Source organism: Mastigoproctus giganteus, chromosome 8, assembly GCF_048544385.1.
Source record: "Mastigoproctus giganteus isolate SK-2022 chromosome 8, ASM4854438v1, whole genome shotgun sequence".
Lineage (NCBI taxonomy): Eukaryota > Metazoa > Arthropoda > Arachnida > Uropygi > Thelyphonidae > Mastigoproctus > Mastigoproctus giganteus.
The window spans coordinates 12,400,125-12,420,530 of NC_143582.1; the positions used below are offsets into that span (position 1 = coordinate 12,400,125).

The following is a 20,406-nucleotide window of genomic DNA, read 5'->3' on the forward strand; positions in this document are numbered from 1 at the left end:
GTTAGTGTTTAAATGTCATTACAATATGTTTGGTTTCAGCAATTCATTTGAAAGAATGTACATGCATTCAAAGTATACCCATACTTGATGCATTTGTCCTTTTTGCTGGAGTCATTTTTCAAATAAAGGGCAAAATAAAATGTATACCACAATGCTGTGCTAATTAACAAAAACATGTGCATAAGTTAGGTTGCACAAAGTAAAAGCAAATCACTGCTCTGCTAATAAAAAATGTGTGTATACATTACAATTGTGTAACACCCACAGATTATAACTTGGTTAACAAAAAAGTTTTCAGTTTAAGAAAGGCAGGTTTTGAGCAGTGTGTATTAATTATTGTGATGTGGTTATAAATAATATTTTTTTAATTAATAGATAACAGAGCTGCAGAGGCTCAATACGTTCTACATTACATATCAATTAGTTAAGAAAAGGAAGATTACTCTATGATGTCTTGTAGAGCACTTCGATGTAGAACACCTCTATGATGTCTTGTAGAACACTTCGGTGCTGATACTCTCTGTTGTTGAAACAACTACACAAATCGTTTACATGTATTCCACACCCTCATAGACAAAATCAGTGATCCAATGCACCACGGAATTGGAAGCCTGTGAACCCCAAAATACATTGAATCATCAACCCTAATCCTTGAGTGAGAGAATGCAATCCATCTGTATTTTAAAAAAGTGAAATTTTTTGAAACCAAATAAATAATGAATCAATATTTTTTTAACACTTTGAAAACAAATATTAAAACATAAAAACATTACTAATCCTCTGAAACATTAAGAAACTAAGGAATTTTGTTATTTATTTTGGAGTTTTCGGACCTCCGATTCCGTGGTGCAATTGGATCATTGATTTTGTTTACAAGGGTGTGGAATATATGTAAACTATTTGTGTAGTTGTTCCAACAATGGAGAGTATCAGCACCAAAGTGTTCTACAAGACATCATAGAAGTAATCCTCCTTTTCTTAACTAATTAATATTTTTTTATAAATCTGTGTATAAAAAAATATATTTTCACAGCTGTTAGCAGATGTGTTTGGTGACCCATTTTGGGTTAGGATCCATAGATTGAGAATCACCATTTTAGATAATGTACATTAATGCATCAAAAATAATTATATAATAATAATAATAAAAAAAAGCTTTGCATTTATTTTTAACTATTTTGTGTGCTTAATCCAATGGTTTCATTGGTTTTTCTCCAGTATCAGTATTTTGGTGGCAAAGGTTTTATGAATGTTTTATGTTTTTGAGGCATGTGTATTATATAAATGGATACCAGTACTATGATATATATAAGACCACTCTGTAGTATTCTTATAATAAATTTTTTGTAGTTTGTTTTCTGGAGAATATCAGAACATTCACTGTTATTTGACTGTGTAGTGATCAATGATTGAAATAAAACTCCTTTTCGGAGTTGCAAATGCGAATGTCCCTTGAAGAAAGAGTTCTTATGGACTCTGTTTCTGCTTGTGGTATTTTTTTGTTATTATTTAACACGTTAAATGCCGACTATGAGTTAACTCGGACTGGTATGACTTGCCTTTCAGGTGCAGTATATTTGTAGGGTATATTTGTAGCAAATATGTGCAACTGATGGATAGTTGGCTTCTGGAATAAGAATGAAAAATCAACCACGGTGTCAGAAATCATAACTTATTCACAAAAAGAAATATTTTCTTCACACAAAGAGCTAGCTTCTCTAGCGCACTGGACAATAATAGTGCGTTCTGTGACATTTTTTATTTCTCCATCATACTTGACACAGCTTAGTCGGGCGTGGTTTTTTTTTTTCAGTTGGTGGTATAGCCAACTGAAATTCTAAATAATGAATTTTACATTCAGACCTAATCTTCTTTGGAACGTTTAGAATTTTTTCTCCAATCAAAGATTCAAGATAACTTTTCCGTCAAGTTACTGGTTCCACCATAAAATATCCGAAATTCAGAGAAACCCATAACTTGACGGAAAAGGGTGTATGCGTTATGCACATATATTTCTATAATATATGATGCAGTTTTTTTTTTTTTTTCGGACATCTGATGGTTTTCTTTGTGCCGAATAATACAAGAGCATTTGATCTGATCGATCTATGAACCAGGACCGTACGAGTCGTCAAAAAGCTTTTCAAATTCCGAGTCACTTATATTAGCATAGAGCTCAAGGTCTTCTTCGGTCAGTGGTCTCTTATCCATGTTTTAGGTTCTTTTTAGTGCGTAACAAAGTACTAAATGCAACGTACACACCAAAGTCTGTGTCACTGCAGCAGATTTACACACAGCACAGATTCATATACAGAGAATTCTGCAAGTTACAACACGTCTGATTTAATCAAGTTAACTCGTAGTTGGCTGCCGCGAAGAATTTTCTAATACATATGCCAACTACAAGATAATTCACAATGTTTTTTTTTTTTTTTTTTATGACAATAAGCTTTTTTTATGAGTTTTGGTGATGAATATATATTGTAATTTTGGTTTTGAATAATTTAACATGCCTAACTCAAATTGGCATCGGAGACCAGTTTACCCAAATAAGCCTTGGCAGTCAACGTGTTAAGTGGCACTTGTTCTTTGGGTTTTGGGGGTGCAGGCATGTGTCTCTTTAGGCAAGGAGATATGGGTTCGCTCCTGTGGGTGTGTGCTTTGACCTTTCTGTTTTCTATTCTTAATCTTATTTTTATTTATTTTTGTTTTGATATAAGTTTAGGTTCACAGGAACAGAATATCACCTTTCCTAACCCATAACCCTTTTAAACATTAATTAATTTGCTGTTTTAATTTTGTGGCTTAAATGTTTCCTAAGTTCAATTTGTTAAAAGGATGGCTTCATGGTAATATTAAGCACATTCCTTTTGCTGTACCTTGAATATGGAGAGAGCCTGCAAACCATCATAAAGATTGCTACTTTTGTACAGTAGGTATATCAAAGTTTAAAAAGTCTGCAGGTCAGAAAGCTGCAATGTATACCAAAATATCACCATCTATTGGTCCAATGAAGGTCTACCAATTCCCAATCCACCTTCCAGAAAAGAGTGTTCAGAATTGGATGGAGATAATTGGGATTACACCTTAGAAGCGTGTTTGGTAAAGCACAACACACCCTAATCAGTAAGAATTGGATGATTTAGTGATGGACTTAGATGTAACCAAATTCAGTGCACATATCCTGATATTTCATTTAAAAGGGTGGAATTTATTGGATCCTAGCTGTAATACTTTCACATACATAAAAAAAGAATATGTCATCTATGCATATGTTTACACTGTTGCAGAATCCCTGTGCTATTGTTTTGATTTGATTTGCCTTTATGAAGGTGTGATAGTAGCTTCTTTTCATAGACATTTAAAATAAAAGTAGACAGCTGTTGCTTTACATTGGGAGAATTATGCACCCATAAATTCCCATTGCACATTCCTTCATATTAAAGAAGACTACAGAAACGTGAAGCACATATTAGAGAAGATCAAGTATGACCAGTATAAATGGGATGTCTGTAGGGACTTCAAGGTGCTGGGTTTGCAAGGTGGTTTCAAAATTCCCTTGTTTTCTCAGCCTCTGGGACAGCAGAGCATTAGATGAGTGCTACAGAAGTTGATTGAAAATTACAGAAAAAAGGAATGTAGAATGTCAGTCAGACTCTGTCACTTGCACTCTTGCCTGAATTTCTTCACACCAAATATGGATGATGTTTGTGAAGAGCATGGGTAGAGATTCTACCAGGGTATACAAAGGGTACTAGGAAAGTTTTGCAATACAGCTTTGTTTATTTAATTTTTTCAAAGTAATTTCCTCTACATTCAATACACCTCTCCATCCTCCGAAACCAATCTTTAAACCAGTTCTGCTAAGTTTCACTAGGGAGTAAAGCACACTCGTTGTCCCAAGCCCGTAGAAGGTCCTCATCACTGGAAAACTGCCTCCCTTTTAGCTTCATTTTCACATGCGGGAACAGTGCAAAGTCGCAGGGAGCAAGGTCTGGACTGTAGGGAGGGTGCTCGAGAAGTTTCAGTCCTGTCATGGTCAAATATTCGGTGCAGGCTTTGGCGCGGTGAGTTGCAGCATTATCGTGATGGAGGTACCAGGTGTCCATTCTTGACTTTGGCCACAGGTTCTTCGTAGATCCAATGACTTTAGGCAGGCATTGTTCAGTATACCACTTAGCTGTGACTGTCTTCTGCGTGTCCAAAACGACACGTTCCACAATTCCACTCGATTTGAAAAATACAGCTATCATTTTCTTCTTTACAGATCGGGATTTTCTGACAATTACGGGTGTGTCATCATCATCAAAGACCCAAACTTTGTTTTGAGCCTTGGTCGGCAGATCGGAATAGTACAGCCAAGTCTCGTCACCTGTCACGATGTTGTTCACATACCGAGATTGTCCCTTATCAAACTTTTTTAACATCTCCCGGCACCAAGTCACACGTCGTGTCATCTGCTCTTCAGTCAGTTGATGCGGCACCAAGAGAGAACAAAGTTTCTTCACGTGCAAATGATCTTGCAGAATCGAACGAATTGCTGGTGCATTTAGGCCCAAAGTATCCTCTATCTATTGGTAGGTCACTCGCCTGTTTTCGTCAAGAATTTTCCTCACAGCAGTAACGTTTTCCTCCGTAACTGACGTTCGTGGCCTTCCCGGCCTCTCAGAATCCTCCAGAGTGAAATTTCCCCTTTGGAATTCTCTATACCACCTGAATATCGTTGTACGATGTGGCCAATCATCATCTAGTGCAAGAGTCATTTCGTCTAAGCACTGGTCTATGGCTAAACCACGCACGAAATTATACCGCAAAACTGTCCTTATCTCATTTCGTGACCACGATGCCATCGCAAGCACTTTACACTCTCACTACTAATGAATAACTGAGCCCATCAACTTGGCGCGGCGGCTACTATGCACGTATGAACATGTCTCAACATGCAGCAACAAGCAGCTTCCTGTGATTCATTGTTGCGTCATATTGCAAAACTTTCCTAGTACCCTTTGTACAGTCAATGGAGAAGAGCTACCAAGAAAGATGAGGTGCCATCAGTTACAATACCTGTCCACCAGATTGTTTTCTTGATGCAGAATGATCTTGCACCATGTCCTGTAGGATCTTTTGCATAGCCTTGCCAATTTGTGTAAATTCATCCCTCACAGCCTTCCTCAGCCATTCAGTTTGTTATCTTTTCTTGGCTACACAGTGCTTAATTAGAAGAGGTAACAGGAGCCTAAGAGGCACACCAGTGAAATATGTATTGTGTATTAATTGTCAGCCCAAAATTAGTTTAAAATTTGTTTGCTCTTGTCTGCATTCCTCATACACGGTTTTACTTGTAGTTTTGGAAATGATATGTGCAGTGTTTATGCAGAGGTATTAAAAATTTGTTTACAATATCATTGGACAGTTCAGATATAGCTACTGTAAGTTTAATGCTGTTCGTTTTGCATTTGAATTATATAAAATAGTAACTGTATATATATAGATTATTTAAGTATTTTGATAGTTTAATAAGGTTGGTTCATAAATAATTAAATATGATTAGATAAAATATGCTTAAAACTTGATTATAGTGACTTATGGAATAAGGCTGTTAGTCAAGCAGTTAAACACCACAATCATAATGGATATGTAGTTGGGTAAGTACATAGATTGACTTATACATAGATGAATAAAAAGTTATATCTTAATGCATATACAAAAAAAGAGTTAAGTATATACAAAGCATATTATATATAGCATCTTGTATACTGTTTAATTTTTAATGACTTTTTCAAAGGTCAACCACTGAGATGTAAGCTCTCCTCAATTAGGAAGATAACTTGCAAAGTGGAAATGGAAATTTAAAAATATTTTCTTTGTCTCCTTTCAAAATTTAGCAAAAATTTAGGTTTCTCCCTGGAAATAAATGTTTTTTTTTTTTTTTTTTTTTTTGCAAGCTTTGTTTTGTTTTATTTTATTTTTGATTTCATCTTATTTTATTTTTCCTTTTAGTGTTCTTTTAATCTGGTTCTCTGTTGGATCAACAGTAAGCTGATGCTTGCAATAATGATAACCTTATTCAGCTTCCATTTAGCTTAACCTTTATAATCAAAATACAAAATATTAATCTATATTATTTATTAATGTTACTTGATTGTAGCTTGCTACAGAAACAGAGGACCCACATATTGATGTCTTTTGTCTCAATTTTAGTGGTTGACCTTGAAAAAGTCATTAAAATTGGGTGGTATACAACAGTATGCTTATAGTAAATTCCTTTTTTGTGTGTATGTGTACTCTATAGACTCACTAGGATATTTTCTCCAAGATGTAACTTCCTATTCATATAATCTTACATTCTGTGTACCTATCCAACTACACACACGCGCGCACGCAATTTTTTTATATTTAAAATTAACAATCAACTTATTCAGTACGAATTTATATTTAGCCATATTCCAGTGTTTGCATTGTAATAATGATAAACAATGCTAATGATAAAAAATACATAAACTTTGAAACTGAGGTGCTCAAATGTGTAATTTAATTTAGCAATAATATTACTACTAATTGCAAATGAAAACTGATCCTGTGAGTATGTATCAGAAAAATATAATACAACCTTCTTAATTGTGTGAACAGATGAAAAGTGTAGTTTTGAAAAAGTAACCAAACTACACTCCTCCCATTATGCCTTCTGCCATTTTCTGCAATATTGGTAAATTTACCAAAAACTATATTTTAATTTATAATACAGATAAAGAAATAATGATAATGCTAAAAATAAAAATGATAATTAAAATGCAAATGTAAAAAGTTTACTAAAAATTCTTTTGATGGTGACTTTATTTTATGAATAGTCTCAACTGTTTCCTTCTCTGCTATTTAAAAAAGTTTTCATAACCTTTTTTTACAACAATTAAAGAAATCTTTAAAAAGTCCTCCAGTCTGATGAAATTTGAACTCAAAACATTCTCCAAATGAATAATAGTTGGCAAACCTGCTATATTCTCACAGATGACACAACATGCACCATTTTAATGACATCATTTGATGGGGCATGCCACAAGTAGAGAGTTGTCACTGTAGTTTGAGATTAATGAAGGAAGTGTATATGCAGTTCATTAACAACCTGGGTTATTCAGTGGAAGGAGGTACTTTCTCCCCCCCCTCATGTGTGTAAACAAGATTAGCCTTCACAATGATATCTTTTTCTTTGCCTCGAAGATAATTATTTTGTTGATAACTAAGTGTATTATAAGATTTTGTCAGTAAAAATTAGATTGTGTTTAAAAAATACAAACATACATTAATCTGTTTTCTTTATATAAAAAAAAGTAATTTAAAGGTATTATTGATATCATTCCACCAACAGAATAAGAAAATTTGTTGTTCATGTATAAAAGCTAGGACTTCTACAATAGTGCTATATTTTAAGAGATTTGTTTTAGCAAGTGCAAAGTATTTTATGGTACAAACTCTTAGAGATATGAGATTACTGTTTAGCTTCATATGTATGAGGGAAAAATATCATATTGCTACCACTTCCCAGTACTCTCCATTATAATTTGAGCATATTTTAGCCCATATGTGATTTTGCTGAAGTGAAGTTGATATTAGAAAATAATTGGCATGCAAAATATAGATTAGAAATCCTGTATTAAACTATTCTGTTTATTGTGGTTTTTGGTTTTTGCTGGAGTCTTTCAACTTAAGGCTGTCCCTATATGTATGAGGTAGAGTTTGTTGCTAAATGTGGCTAAAACTGTAATTTTTAATACTGTTCTGTTACTAGTAATAGCTATAATATACTATAGCAGATAGCATAGATTGTATTTTTAGTTCTGCTTCAATTTAAGCCAAAATAAAAATTTAATGAAAATGTTTGTTTCTTGTTATTTCTAGAATGTAGCCAGAGAAAGGAGAAAGAAGTATCAGGAACTTGAGAAAAGAATAGAGCGGGAAAAGGAGTTAAAAATAGTGACCCAGAAGTTGGATGTAAAGAAAAAGTTACTGGTAAATAATGTTGATATGCTGTCTAGTATCTTAATTGAAGTACTTAATGCTTTTTTTTTTTTTTTTTTAAGTAATCCACATAACCTAGGATGACCAGATGTTGACAGTCACAACTGGGACAAGTTGAAATATAAAGCCTAAAATCTGGGGGGGGGGGGACACTGAGACCTTCATGATGTTGGGTAATATGTGCTCTGAAAATGACATAAATATTTATAAAAGAGAAAATATGGTTTGGCATATGAAATAATTACATTAATATATTTGAGGAATAATTAAACAGTATTGCAGTAAAATAAATCAAGAGCTAAAGGCTTTACACCTTTAATTTATGTGGCATTACTGGTTTTTACATCCAGACATCCAGTTTTTACATCCAGACATCCAGTTTTTACACCACATTAATTTATGTGGCATTACTGGTTTTTACATCCACTGGCCAATGAACATTTACAGGACAAGGTGGCATTCTAAAAGGTTTAACAATTGCCATAAAGACAGTTGTAAGACTGCACTTAAAACATCAAGCTTCTTAAGAAATGTCCAAAGACAGGAAAGACCTCAAATTATGTGAGCTACAGAGCTTGGCAGCTGGGCACCTTGGGGGGGGTGGCACTTGATTTAATTCTATAAAGTTCAGAGAGGGAATAGTAAAATTAATGAAGGTGAAATTTTCATTGTTATAAATTATTTCTGAATGGGGAGTCACAAATTCAAATTACAGGGAAAGAGATTTAGACTAGATTGTAGGAAGTTTTCTTTTAATCACCTAGTTAATTTCTGGAATAAGTTTCCTTTATGGGAAGTTTAGGATGACAGCTATTCAAAGGTCAACTAGATAGTTGTGAGGAAGGAAAACACTCAGGGAAACCTGTGAGAGGTGGGAAACACATAGGTTGTTTATTTTCTTTGTATTTTTTTATTATTGTTTTTTATTTTTATTATTAGTGTTGTATAGTGCAAGGAAGCCACAGGCTTTGCTGTACCAGCCAAAAATAAATTAATCAATAAAATAATAAGAAAAATATTTATTTTTATTTAGTTATTTTATTATAGTGTAGGGAAGGCACAGCAAAAGCCTCTACACCCCCTGTTTAGGGGGTGTGCTAGAGCAGCTTATGATTCCCTTAGCAAAAAAATGCTTTGTTTTATTTGGTTCTCTAGGTGTTCTTACATCCCTCATTGGTGCCTTAGGACTAGTAATTACAAATTATGAAATCTTTTAAATGAATTATAGATAACTTAAATATAATTTGAGAACTCAATAGTAGAGCTAAAGTATGAACATTTATAGTAATTTTGAATAATGATTCATGAATTTTTGAATATGAACTTTCAATATTTCTATTATTTGCCAGAATGGCAAACGAAAACCAGATAATTTTTAAATTTCTGAAGTCTGTCTCGAAATACAAACTTCGGAAAAACAGTGACCACCAACTGTAACAATATCTCTTATGCTAGTCATCATTACCCTCTTTCATCTCCTCTAAAATGAAATTTTTACTGACTAAATTTGGAAGGAAGTTCAAAACATGTATAAATGTTAGTAGTCAGTAAAAATGAAATTTTTACTGACTAAATAAGTTTTATCAATTTGAAATTTGATATCAATAATACATTTACACATGTTTTGAACTTCCTTCCAAATTAATGTACATTTTAAAAGAATTTATTCCGTAAATTTGAATTTATTGAATGGCTCAGTCCATTTTTATAAGTATTCGCAAGTCACTTTATACAAATTAGATATTTTATCTTTAAATTATATAATTTCTTCAGTGTGTAATTTTAAGCATTTCAGTTGTCTGATGCATTAACTCATCACCTCTATTATATTAATTACTTATTGAATAATCCAAACACTGTGTATAACATGGTATGTTTCATTTAATTATAATTCAAAAAAGTTTACAGTAAATTTGAGCACCTTTTCTTCTACAAGAAAAAAGTGCCTTCAATATGTCAAAAATTTTACTACTCAATCAGTTGCTTGGTAAACTTAACCAGCGAGTTTTTGAAAGTGTCAATAACTTTTTACGTCACATCTAAAGAACAAAATCCTCAAAATCACAAAGTTTGAACTGATTAATTAAAAATAACATTGCATCTTTGAGCAAGATCAATAGGAGTGTTTAAGGCTGAGTATAAGATGGAATACACTAAATACTGATGGCAAACTCCTCTTTTTTGAATGACACACATGAAAACCCTTTAAATTGTTCTCTTGTGTATGCCATCTGAAAAAGGATAGTTGTGGGATGAAAGTGTGGAAATTTGCTTTCAGCAAGGAAGTGGGTTGTGTGGGTGTGGGGCTAATGCTGTTTGCTTTCTAGCATCATTTTATTAATACTAAATATTTTTCATGCTCTTTCCCGTTCCTTCATCCAATTCTTCTGATCAGTACTAATATCTAAGCAGTATAATAATACACAGTATTATGTTAATCCAAGAGTGTCACACCTTATTCTCATTCATTCATTGCCTAGAGCTTTAAACTTTTGGCATTTAAATATTTAATTTTCTAATTGTTTCTTGAATTTTAATTTTTATTACTTTGTATGTTATTATTCCAGAGGTTATATGTCACCTGGGGTACAATGCAATATATTTGTTCCCCTAAATAAATAATTAAATGAATAGTGTGCCCCATGGCAAATAACCGTATTGCCTCCCCCCCCCCCCATTTGTTATACCACTGTATTATTCTTTACCTTTTTATCTCCTAACAAATATACCAACTGAAATAATTACTTCTGCATGAAAATAAAATATTTTGTTTATTGTTAACTACAACCACTCCCCGACTCACGTAAGGGTTGCGTTCCACAGAACTCTGCATAAGTCGAGTTTTACGTAAGTTGGCATTTCCCTAAATGATGCTTATGCAGCACTCACAACTATGCTTGCTGAATTTGACTGAAGTAAAAAATAAAATGTTCGACGAACGTGTAAATAGAATTATTTATTCAATTTTTTTTATCTCATGCATAGGAAAAATTACAAAAGTGTGCAATTACAAAAATTTCAAAATTATAAAATTAAAAAAAGGAAAGGGGACAGACCTAACATCAGCAAATTTTACCTTTAAAGCGTCGCTACCAGAATCAACGTCTCCAGCTGATAAGTACAGCGCTGCAGAGGTGGAGGGCTGTGGAGATTTAGAAGGGATTTTGTTGAACACAACACAAAATTTCTCTGCTGCTGTAGAATCAGCACTGGCAACTTCACTGCACACTTTAACATTGTGGAAACCAGTACGATGCTTGAACCTATTAAACCACCCATTGCTTGCCATGAACTTGACTTGGGGTTCGCCGTACTTATCCTTAATATCTTCATAAATACTTCTTGCTTTTGCTTGAATGGCCATTAGACTCAGGGGCACTGGCTTCTGAATCAAATTTTCTATCCATATTATTAATAGCTTTTCCATCTTTGATATAGCATCTGAACACTGTTTAGTGATCACTGTTGATCTTAAATGCCTTGATCCTTTAACATGTTCTTTTATACATGCACTCTCCCTTAAAATAGTGTTCACTGTTGAAGCAGCAAGAACTAATTCCCATGCAATAGATGACAAACTTTGTCCTGCTTCTTACTTCTTAATCATTTTCATCTTCATTTCTAAATCAGTTTTGTTTTGTTTCCTATCATTGCCATCACTTCACTTTCCGTTGGTCGCTTTCCCTTCACCATTGTAATAAGTAAATAGGATGAAGAGATTCTGAAAATTTATTTATGTTTCTTATATGATTGAAGATTTCAGTTGAAGGGGAACATATTTTACCATAATAACATAAAAACCCACACAATTCCAGTTATCAGGATTATCGCAAATGCAATAAGATCGAGTTAACTACCCATTTATAAAGATGCACTAACAGAAAAGCCCAATAAACCAGAAAGTGTAAATTGTTTTTATTGTTTTATGGTCATGATCTCCAGAAATTTTCTTTAGAAAAATATCTACAAAGCCATTCAAAATCGATTCTTATAAGGGAACATATGATAATAATGAAAGGCCAGTGCTCCATTATAAAAATGACCTTTTAGAGAGATAAATAGCTTAGTTATATAGAGAAAATTTCAACTTCCTTGGTTTTGGAACGAATTACCAAAAAAACAATGTGTTATTGGGTTCACATTGCGATGTTTTCACAATACCTCCATTTATTCCTGTGGGATGCAAAATACGCTTCCACGATTTTAAGTTTGCACTGGCCAGCAAAAACTTACATAAAGTTGAATTTACGGAAGTCAGGGAGTGCCTGTATTCTAAGAATCTAACAATTGTTTGTTTGTTTGTTTGTTTGTTATTTGGTTTTTAGGAGCATTAGCAACTAAGGCCATATGCGGTGGTCATTCCCTGACCTTTTCGCATCCTCTGTATTTGGTGGTCACGGGCTCGAACCCCGGTCTAATCAAGAAGCATGTGCTACACACTGCTGCTCCTGCCCACCTGGCTACGGAGGTGCAATGAATCTTACAATAAGCAAATATAGAATTTAGGAATGAACTAGGAAAGTTTAGAAACATGCCATATATTATGACCTGTTTCTGCTGCTAGCCTTGGCAGTGGCTAACATGGGTCTAAAGTAGAGGTGGCTTGTATGTAATATGTTTTTTTTTTTTTTTTTCACTTTTATAGTTTAAGCTTTTACTTAATAAAGGGAATTTGTTAAGAAAGAAAGAAAAAAAAAAAAAAAAAAAAAGGGTCACAGGCCAGTTAAAAGGTTTACCCAGCTGGAAAGAATTTTGAAAATTGTCCTAATCAAATTTTAAAAAAAATACTGAACTTTGTTGACTGTTGTACAAAGCACAACAGTCAACTTTGAGACCATTCAGTTATAAGCATGCACCCTCAGCATTTTGATATACAAACAACACAGATGCAGGTGAGTTGAGATCATTTCTAGAAGCTTAAATAACAGAAGTTCTTTTTCTTCTAATTGCTATTGACAATTAAATATCAATTTTTAAAAATATTTTCTTATTAACCCTCTAACTGGTATGCAAAAATCGATAACAGCTGGTGCTTGGTGACCTTTTTTGCTTGATCAGCTTTAGTTTTTTGGAAGGGCAAGAAATAGCTTAAAGTGAGAAACTCTAATTCTGATATTATATTGCATAGTAAGTTCAAAAAAAAAATCGTTAGAAACAATGACGTAGCTAAGGAATTTACTTATGCATGGGTAATGCATAAGTAAAACAATGTTTAGAACAATGTTGTTAGCCAAAAGAGGAGGCGGGTACTACTTCGGATTTAGTTTCATTGAACATCCATATTTTTATATTTTTTTTTTTCTCTCACAGCTGTGCTTTTCTGATTAAAAAATAACAATGGAAATCAAAAGTGAATATCATACTGAAGCACTACTAAAATTCACAATAATGCAATTTTAAATATGAATATATAAATTTATGAGATTTCCTGTTTTTGTTGTACAGAATACACCAAGTGTGTATGCTACAAGTGAACCTTAAATTCTGCAGCTTAGTTATTCTTTAACATAAGATTGGGCATCACTTGTCTAAAGCAGTGACTACCAACTTGAGGTCTGTGAATTTTTTTTTTTTTTTTTATGAAACCCCCAAGCACAACAGGTATTAGAACCTATAGTACTTAGTACCATGCTTGGGTTGGAGGTTGAGAAGACGAAAGAAGATATTTGTTGACATTAGACTTGAACTTCTGTAGACTGTAATTTTCAGGAAAGCCATATGAAGGAAGGTTGTTCCAGAAAATGGCATTGAATGAATAAACGGGGAACATGAAAAGTTGGTTCTGTGAGTTTGAAGTTGGACAGTAAATGGATGTTGGCTGCACATGTTCAGACTGTTTTGAAAGAGAGAGTTGGAATTATTGAAGAACAGTGCGAGTGAAAGTATCTGTAGAAAAGGCATGCAGCAGAAACAGTATATCTAGGAGTAACTGCCCTCTTCTGAATGGAATCTAGAAGCCTGAGAGAGGTTTTGGGGGCACCATCCCAGATGTGGGAACAATATTCCATGGTAGAGTGGATTTGCGATTTGTACAGAGTAAACAGCTGTTTGGAAGAAAAGTAACACCCGAGAGTGAAAGAGAAAACCAAGTTTTTTAGATGCAAAGGAAGCAATATTTGTAATGTGCTTGTGCCAAGAGAGATTAGAAGTCAGAGTAATCCCCAATATCAACTTGCCTAGAAATCGGAGTGTCACCAAAGATGAGCATAGGAGCAGAAGAATCCTTTTTGCGAGATATAAGACAAGACCGAATTTTAGAAGGATTGAAATAACTAAGTTGTCTTTGCGCTAGTGGAGAATTACATGGAGATCGGCATTTAAGGAATTGGTAGCGGATATTCAAGAAGTTGAAGCTGATTGAGCAAGGCAAGGTTTCTCAAAATGGAAAGTGGAATGCAATGTGCTATCATCGGCAAAACTATGGATAGGATTTCCGGTCAATGGAAGAAGGTCATTAATATACAAGAGGAAAAGAGTAGGGGAAAGAACTGACCTTTGGGGGACACCAGCATTAGTGGAGAAGTTATAAGACAGAGAGCCATCTACCATCACCCTCAGTGAGTGATCAGAGAGAAAACTGGATAACCAATTACAAAAAACAGTTGGCAAACCATAAGATGGAAGCTTGTTTAGAAGACCTTTATGAAGGCCAAACACAATCGAAAGCCTTTGAGATGTCAAGAGCAACTGCCTGTGTTTCACCAAACTTTTCCATTGAATTAATCCATAAATGGGTAACATAAGCCAGAATATCACCAGTGGATTGACACTGACAGAATCCATACTGGCAATCTTTGAGCAGATGGAAGGTTTCTAGGTAGTTTAAGAGTTGGCGATTAATTAATTTCGCCATTACTTTAGAATGAGTTGAAGTAATTGCAATGGGGCAATAATTGGATGAAAGGGATTTGTCACCCTTTTTAGGAACTGGTTGGATATAAGCAAATTTCCAAGCAGGAGGAAAAACACCTTTAGAATAAGAAAGTGAAAAAAGGCAACAAAGAACAGGAGTAAGTTCAGGAGCACAGGTTTTGAGAACAAGTGGAAAAATACCATCAGGACCTGGAGCTTTCTTAGCATCAAGATTCTTCAAAATTCTTCTGACATCCTTTTGACGGAAGACCACAGGAGGCATTGAATGGAGCATGTTGGGAATGGTGGGAGGTGCTTTACCAAGGTCATTAATACATGAATTGGAAGAAAAATGGGATGCTAGCAGGTTAGCGTTATCCTTGACTGAAGTGACAACAGAACCATCTGGTTTTGACAGAGTTGGTAGCAGAGATGGGCAAAAGGTGCAGCCAATAGCTTTGGCAAGAGACCAGAATGCTCGGCTATCATTAGGGTAAGAAGCAAGTTTTCTACTCTTAGCCTGTTCAAAATCTAGTTTGGACTGATTAATAACTGCTTTACAATTGTTGCGAACTTTGGTGTAGGCAGAAAATGAAACTGTAGAGTTGGAAACAAGCCGATTATGATATGCAACGTTCTTCTCTTGAACAGCCTTAGCACATTTATTGGAAACCCAAAGTTTAAATAAAGGATGAGATTCTTTAAAGTGGAGTGTGGGATAAAGGATTCCATTCCTACAAAAATAATTTTCGACATGATCTGAGCAAACGTTGACATCAGAAATTTTGAAACAGTAATCAGACCAAGGAAAAGAAGAAAAGAAATCTCGCAGGTCATCCCATGTTGCATTCTTGTAATGCCAAATGATACAAGGTTAGGAATAGTCATGAGATAAAGTTTCCATTGGAGAAGAGACAATCACCAAGTTGTGATCTGAGGTGCCTAAAGCACCACTCACTTGAACCGTGTACTTAGAAGGGTTGTTTGTGAGAAGAAGATCAGCATGTTGGCTGTATGTTTAAGATTGTCCGGTATTCTTGTAGGTAAATGAACAATCTGTGCAAGGTCATTAGTAATTGCAAAAGCCTCAGCATCTCGACCAGCTGGGTCAGTGTGACTAGAAAATGGAAGCCAGCTGGAGTTGTGAACATTAAAATCACCAAGGAAAATTACCTCACTGTTAGAAAAGTTGGACTGGAGAAAGTCAAGTTGCAAAGAGAGGAAGTCAAAGAGCTCCAAGTGATTAGTGGAGTTGGGAGAATGGTAGAGACAACAGATGAATTTGACATAATGAGGTAGAGAGATTTTAATCCTGAGAAAATCGAAAAGAGGAGATTCCAAATTACCAAGTCTCTGACAGGGAATATCGAAACAGATATATGCACAAGTACCACATTTGAGGCGAAAGGAATCATACAGTGAATAGTTTGGGCAACTGAGATGAACAGTAGTTGAATCAACCGATAACTGAGATTCTGTCACAAAAAGTAGATGAGGTTTGGCAGACTGTAAGTGGAAATGGACATCGTCGAGATTAGAATTGAGACCACATATATTTGTGAAATGAACTAGGAAGTGTTTTGGAGGTTTAAATCTTTTTGCAGATAGGCTTACTCTATTAGTTTGACAATTCATGGTGTATTCAATAGTAAGAAAAAGTGGTGGAGACAACATGCTGTATGAAGTAATGAAGTTTTTGGATGTGGCATACACATGGTAAGAATATAACCAGATCCTTGACATAACTTGGCCTCGACAATGTGCCCTGCATATACACTACTTGGACTCCCTCCAGTCACTATCTGGTAAAGTAGAGGTAGCAAGATTGTGGACTAGCTGATCCAGAAACCTCCTAAACAGTTACCAATAGGTTCGGTCCTGCGTACTAACTAGCGGCCAGCCTGCAAGCACCGTTTTAGAGCTGTACCCTCAAAATGTAAGGAAGATTGGATCTCGCCACGATGTTCATCGTAACCTCAAAAGTCATCAGTCATACTGCATGATGGAAGAGATGGGAAGGGTTGACCAGAACTTAGCTCTGGAGACTAAACGTGGGTTCCACCACTTCAAGCCTCCAATAAGCAAAGTGGTGGTATTGCACCATTTGATGAGAGTCATCTACCACCTAGTATTGCCTGGTAACACAGAGGGGCGACATTCCTCCATGTGGTGTGGGTGGTCACCCACCGTGTGCTTGTGCATGGAGGTTATACCCAAAGTTACTATCAGTCCCACCATCGTGGAGGTGTAAGCGGAGGATTTGGCTGTCACAGACCGTCCGGACTTCATTGAAATTGGGTCCACTTGACTTGAATGTCACCCGAATATCAGTTCCGCCAGCGTTTTAGACTCCCAGGTAGCAAGTATATCTTTTCTGCCATACCTTGAGACAACCTCAAGGACGGAATTGGGGCTTTGAAAATAGTATTTGTGGTCTGTGGACTATTTTCCTTGCAATAACTATTATATTATTACAGTAGCTCATTTTGTTACTATATGGTTTGTTGATTTGCTCATATCTGCAGAAATCTGTATTCAGAATACAGTATGCAGCTAGGTGATATAAAATGGAGGGAATAGAGTTTTTCAGTTTATCTTGAATTTGCTATTTATCTTAAATGAAATTCAGTATTTGTAAGCTTTTTACAGCAATTAACGGTAAATTATATATATAATTCAAATTATATCCAAATGAATCAAAGAATAGACAACAAAAATAAATGTAAAATAAAATGAAAGTATCCACGTGAGTAACAAGTTTTTTCTGTCTCGTGTTTTTTTTTTAACATTGCGTAAGGACCACCGTTATACAAATCTATTGCATTGGCAGTTTGATCATGGTATCATTCTGTCGTGGCATGGATTTGTTTAGCATTCGAATTGCAGTGGTTCCCCTGGCTTTTATGGCCTCATGGTCCTCTGACAAGATGGGGCATAATGGTCATATCCTCTTCAGTTCAATATTATTTTATGTTCTACTATTTTTAGTCTTATTTTTACTTATTTTTCCTGTATTGTTGGCAGAATACATTTACATATAGTGATATTTCACGTAATTCAGAAACAGGTGCCATTAAATTTCTTTTAAATTTGGACTTCACTTTCACTCTGCTGGTTTGCCACGCTACTAGCTACATTTTATTTAAGTTACATATATATATATATATATATATATTTTTTTTTTGTTTTCCACAAAAAGTATTTGTTATTTCAGTTCTAGCGATCTGTGTATTGATATGCCTTTTAAAAGTTATAGTAGGAAGAGGGAAGAAAAATTACCCATTTAATGTAGCCACTTCTGTGCCTGCTGAATGATTTCAGAGCAAAATTAACACTGCTTAACTCAAGTCTCACCTATATATAACTGGAATGAAACTCTGTTTCGTTCCTATTTGTGTTTGGGTTGAGACTCCTCCTCCAACTGTTTTATCTTTGTAGCCTTGGATAACAAAAATAAAACAGTTTAGGGGAAAAAAATAAAACATGGGGATTTTTAGTAAATTTGTAGCAATTTGCATCTGTCTTTGACTGTATTTGTGAGATGAAACTTTTTATGACCAAAAAAAGAAAAATTAAAACATCTTTCTTCAATTTTAAATTTTTACTTGATTTCAGATTTTTATATTTTGAACTTCACATTGCTCTATTTTTTAGACTAAGCTTTTAATATTTTGTGTATGTATATTTCAGAACAAGAAAGATCCTCCTGTAAAGAAAATTAAAGAAGGCACAAAAACTACAGCACCAGTTTATTTGTGGAGAAAAGAAAGAAAGCAATAGCAGTTGTGTACTTTTATATATATAAAATTTGTTTAATGGAAACTTTACAAATGTAAATAGCAGTTGTAATAAAAATTAAATTCTTACCATGTTCATTGTTTGACATATAAATTTCATTTTTGATGTGTGTTTTTTTTTTTTTTTTTTGTTTTATTAAATCTGCAGTTGCCCAAACAAAGTTTGAAATGTATGGGAGATTAGAAATTTAAGTAAGTACTTGTCTACTGCTTTTAACTGTTAAACAAACACACTGTAATGAACTAAAAACATTTATTATAAAAGTTAAGAAAATTACATTTCAAGAAATATATATCTTTCAAATCCACTTTATCAAATAGATATTGAAAAAATGAAATATATACCAAATACTTGTGCAGTAGCATTGTTTTTGACAGTTTCTTTTCTGTTATGTAATATTTTTTGGGGTCATTTTAATTAGTTTCTCTGGATGCATTATATTTTGTCACTTTTTTTTTTTTTTTTTTGTAAATTTGGGGAAATCTATTCTGTTTTTGATCTTGCGTTCTAAATGGTATCTTTATTATATGCTGGTTTATTGCGGTTCACATTTAAAGCTCACTATGTGGTTTGGATATTTATGCAGTTTACCTTGTAGTACAATGTAACCAAGATGCATGGTAATGTAAAGAATGACTGACTTTTTTTTTTTTTTTACACTTCAGTGTGAAAAAAAAAAGAAAAGAATGACATATGGTTGTTCTAAGATGCCCTTCAGGTAAAAAAAGGATAGAAGACTCATCTTATTGAAGTATAGAAACACTGCAGACTTAGTCTTATAATTGAACTATGAGTTCTCAATCCCTGGCCAAGTTGAGTGTATTGGAGGTGTATATATTGTTTCTGCAATAAAGAATATTTAATAAATAAAAAGAGGAATAATAATGCAATTTATTTTCATAAAAATTTCAAATAAAATGATCGCCCAAGGATTTGAAATCAAGTGCTTAAAAAAAAAAAAGTGCTAAATCAGAATCATTGTTAGGATAGTATACTATTCTGTGTGTACAATTTGCATTTTCCAGATCTCAAGCCCAACTATACCTGAATAATTTGTCACATGACATATATCAGTACTCTGTTGAATCTCTTTCCATTGCTTCACAGTCCACAAATGATGAGCAATGCTCTACTTCAAATGACAGATAATGTTATGTGGATCTTGGTAGCTGCAGCTCTTCCAAGAAAACCTTCAACTCTTGGAGAGTCTTTAGCATTGCTGCAACCTTCTTCACAGTTTTCTGATCCTTTCGGTCTATTTTCTTGGCTTAACAGATTATGGTTTAACTGGCACACTATGACCAAAATAGTTAGTGCTACTTTGGTTATAGTGTGCCAGTCATAGGGACACCAAACAATCACAAGCTAAATATGTAGTGTGAATTGCATTATTCTTGTGGAGTACATTTCCCATTCAACCATATTTAAAGTCTCATATCTCAGTCATTCTTAAATGTAGAATTTTTCAAGCTATTGGTTTATCTTTATTGAACAAATTTATGAAAGTAATCATCACTGTCTTTATTTTGGTTTCACTATATATACAGTAAACCCCCGCTATTCGCGGTATCTGTATTCGCCGTCACTGATTTAATATAAAATGAAACCTAAAAAAATGTGAATTTTAAAGCGCCGTGAATATTTTCTGCCATAAAAAAACATGGGCGTGGCTAAAATTATCTTTCCCAGTCAAAACAGCGCTCAGTGAGTGGGGGGAGAGGGGTGACAAAATTGCAAGCTTGG

At 34.3% G+C, this 20,406-nt stretch overlaps 1 protein-coding gene across 1 annotated transcript in view; it reads left to right on the plus strand.

The window, feature by feature from the left end:
- LOC150081256 (putative U3 small nucleolar RNA-associated protein 11) overlaps positions 1–18,663 on the plus strand; it is a 91,785-nt gene extending 73,122 nt beyond the window's left edge. The window contains exons 7-8 of the mRNA XM_090379544.1: positions 7,894–8,004; positions 18,556–18,663. Coding sequence (XP_090235670.1) covers positions 7,894–8,004; positions 18,556–18,645 — 201 coding nt within the window. The 3' untranslated portion in view covers positions 18,646–18,663. The remainder of the gene's footprint in view (positions 1–7,893; positions 8,005–18,555) is intronic.
- The last annotated feature ends 1,743 nt before the right edge of the window (positions 18,664–20,406 follow it).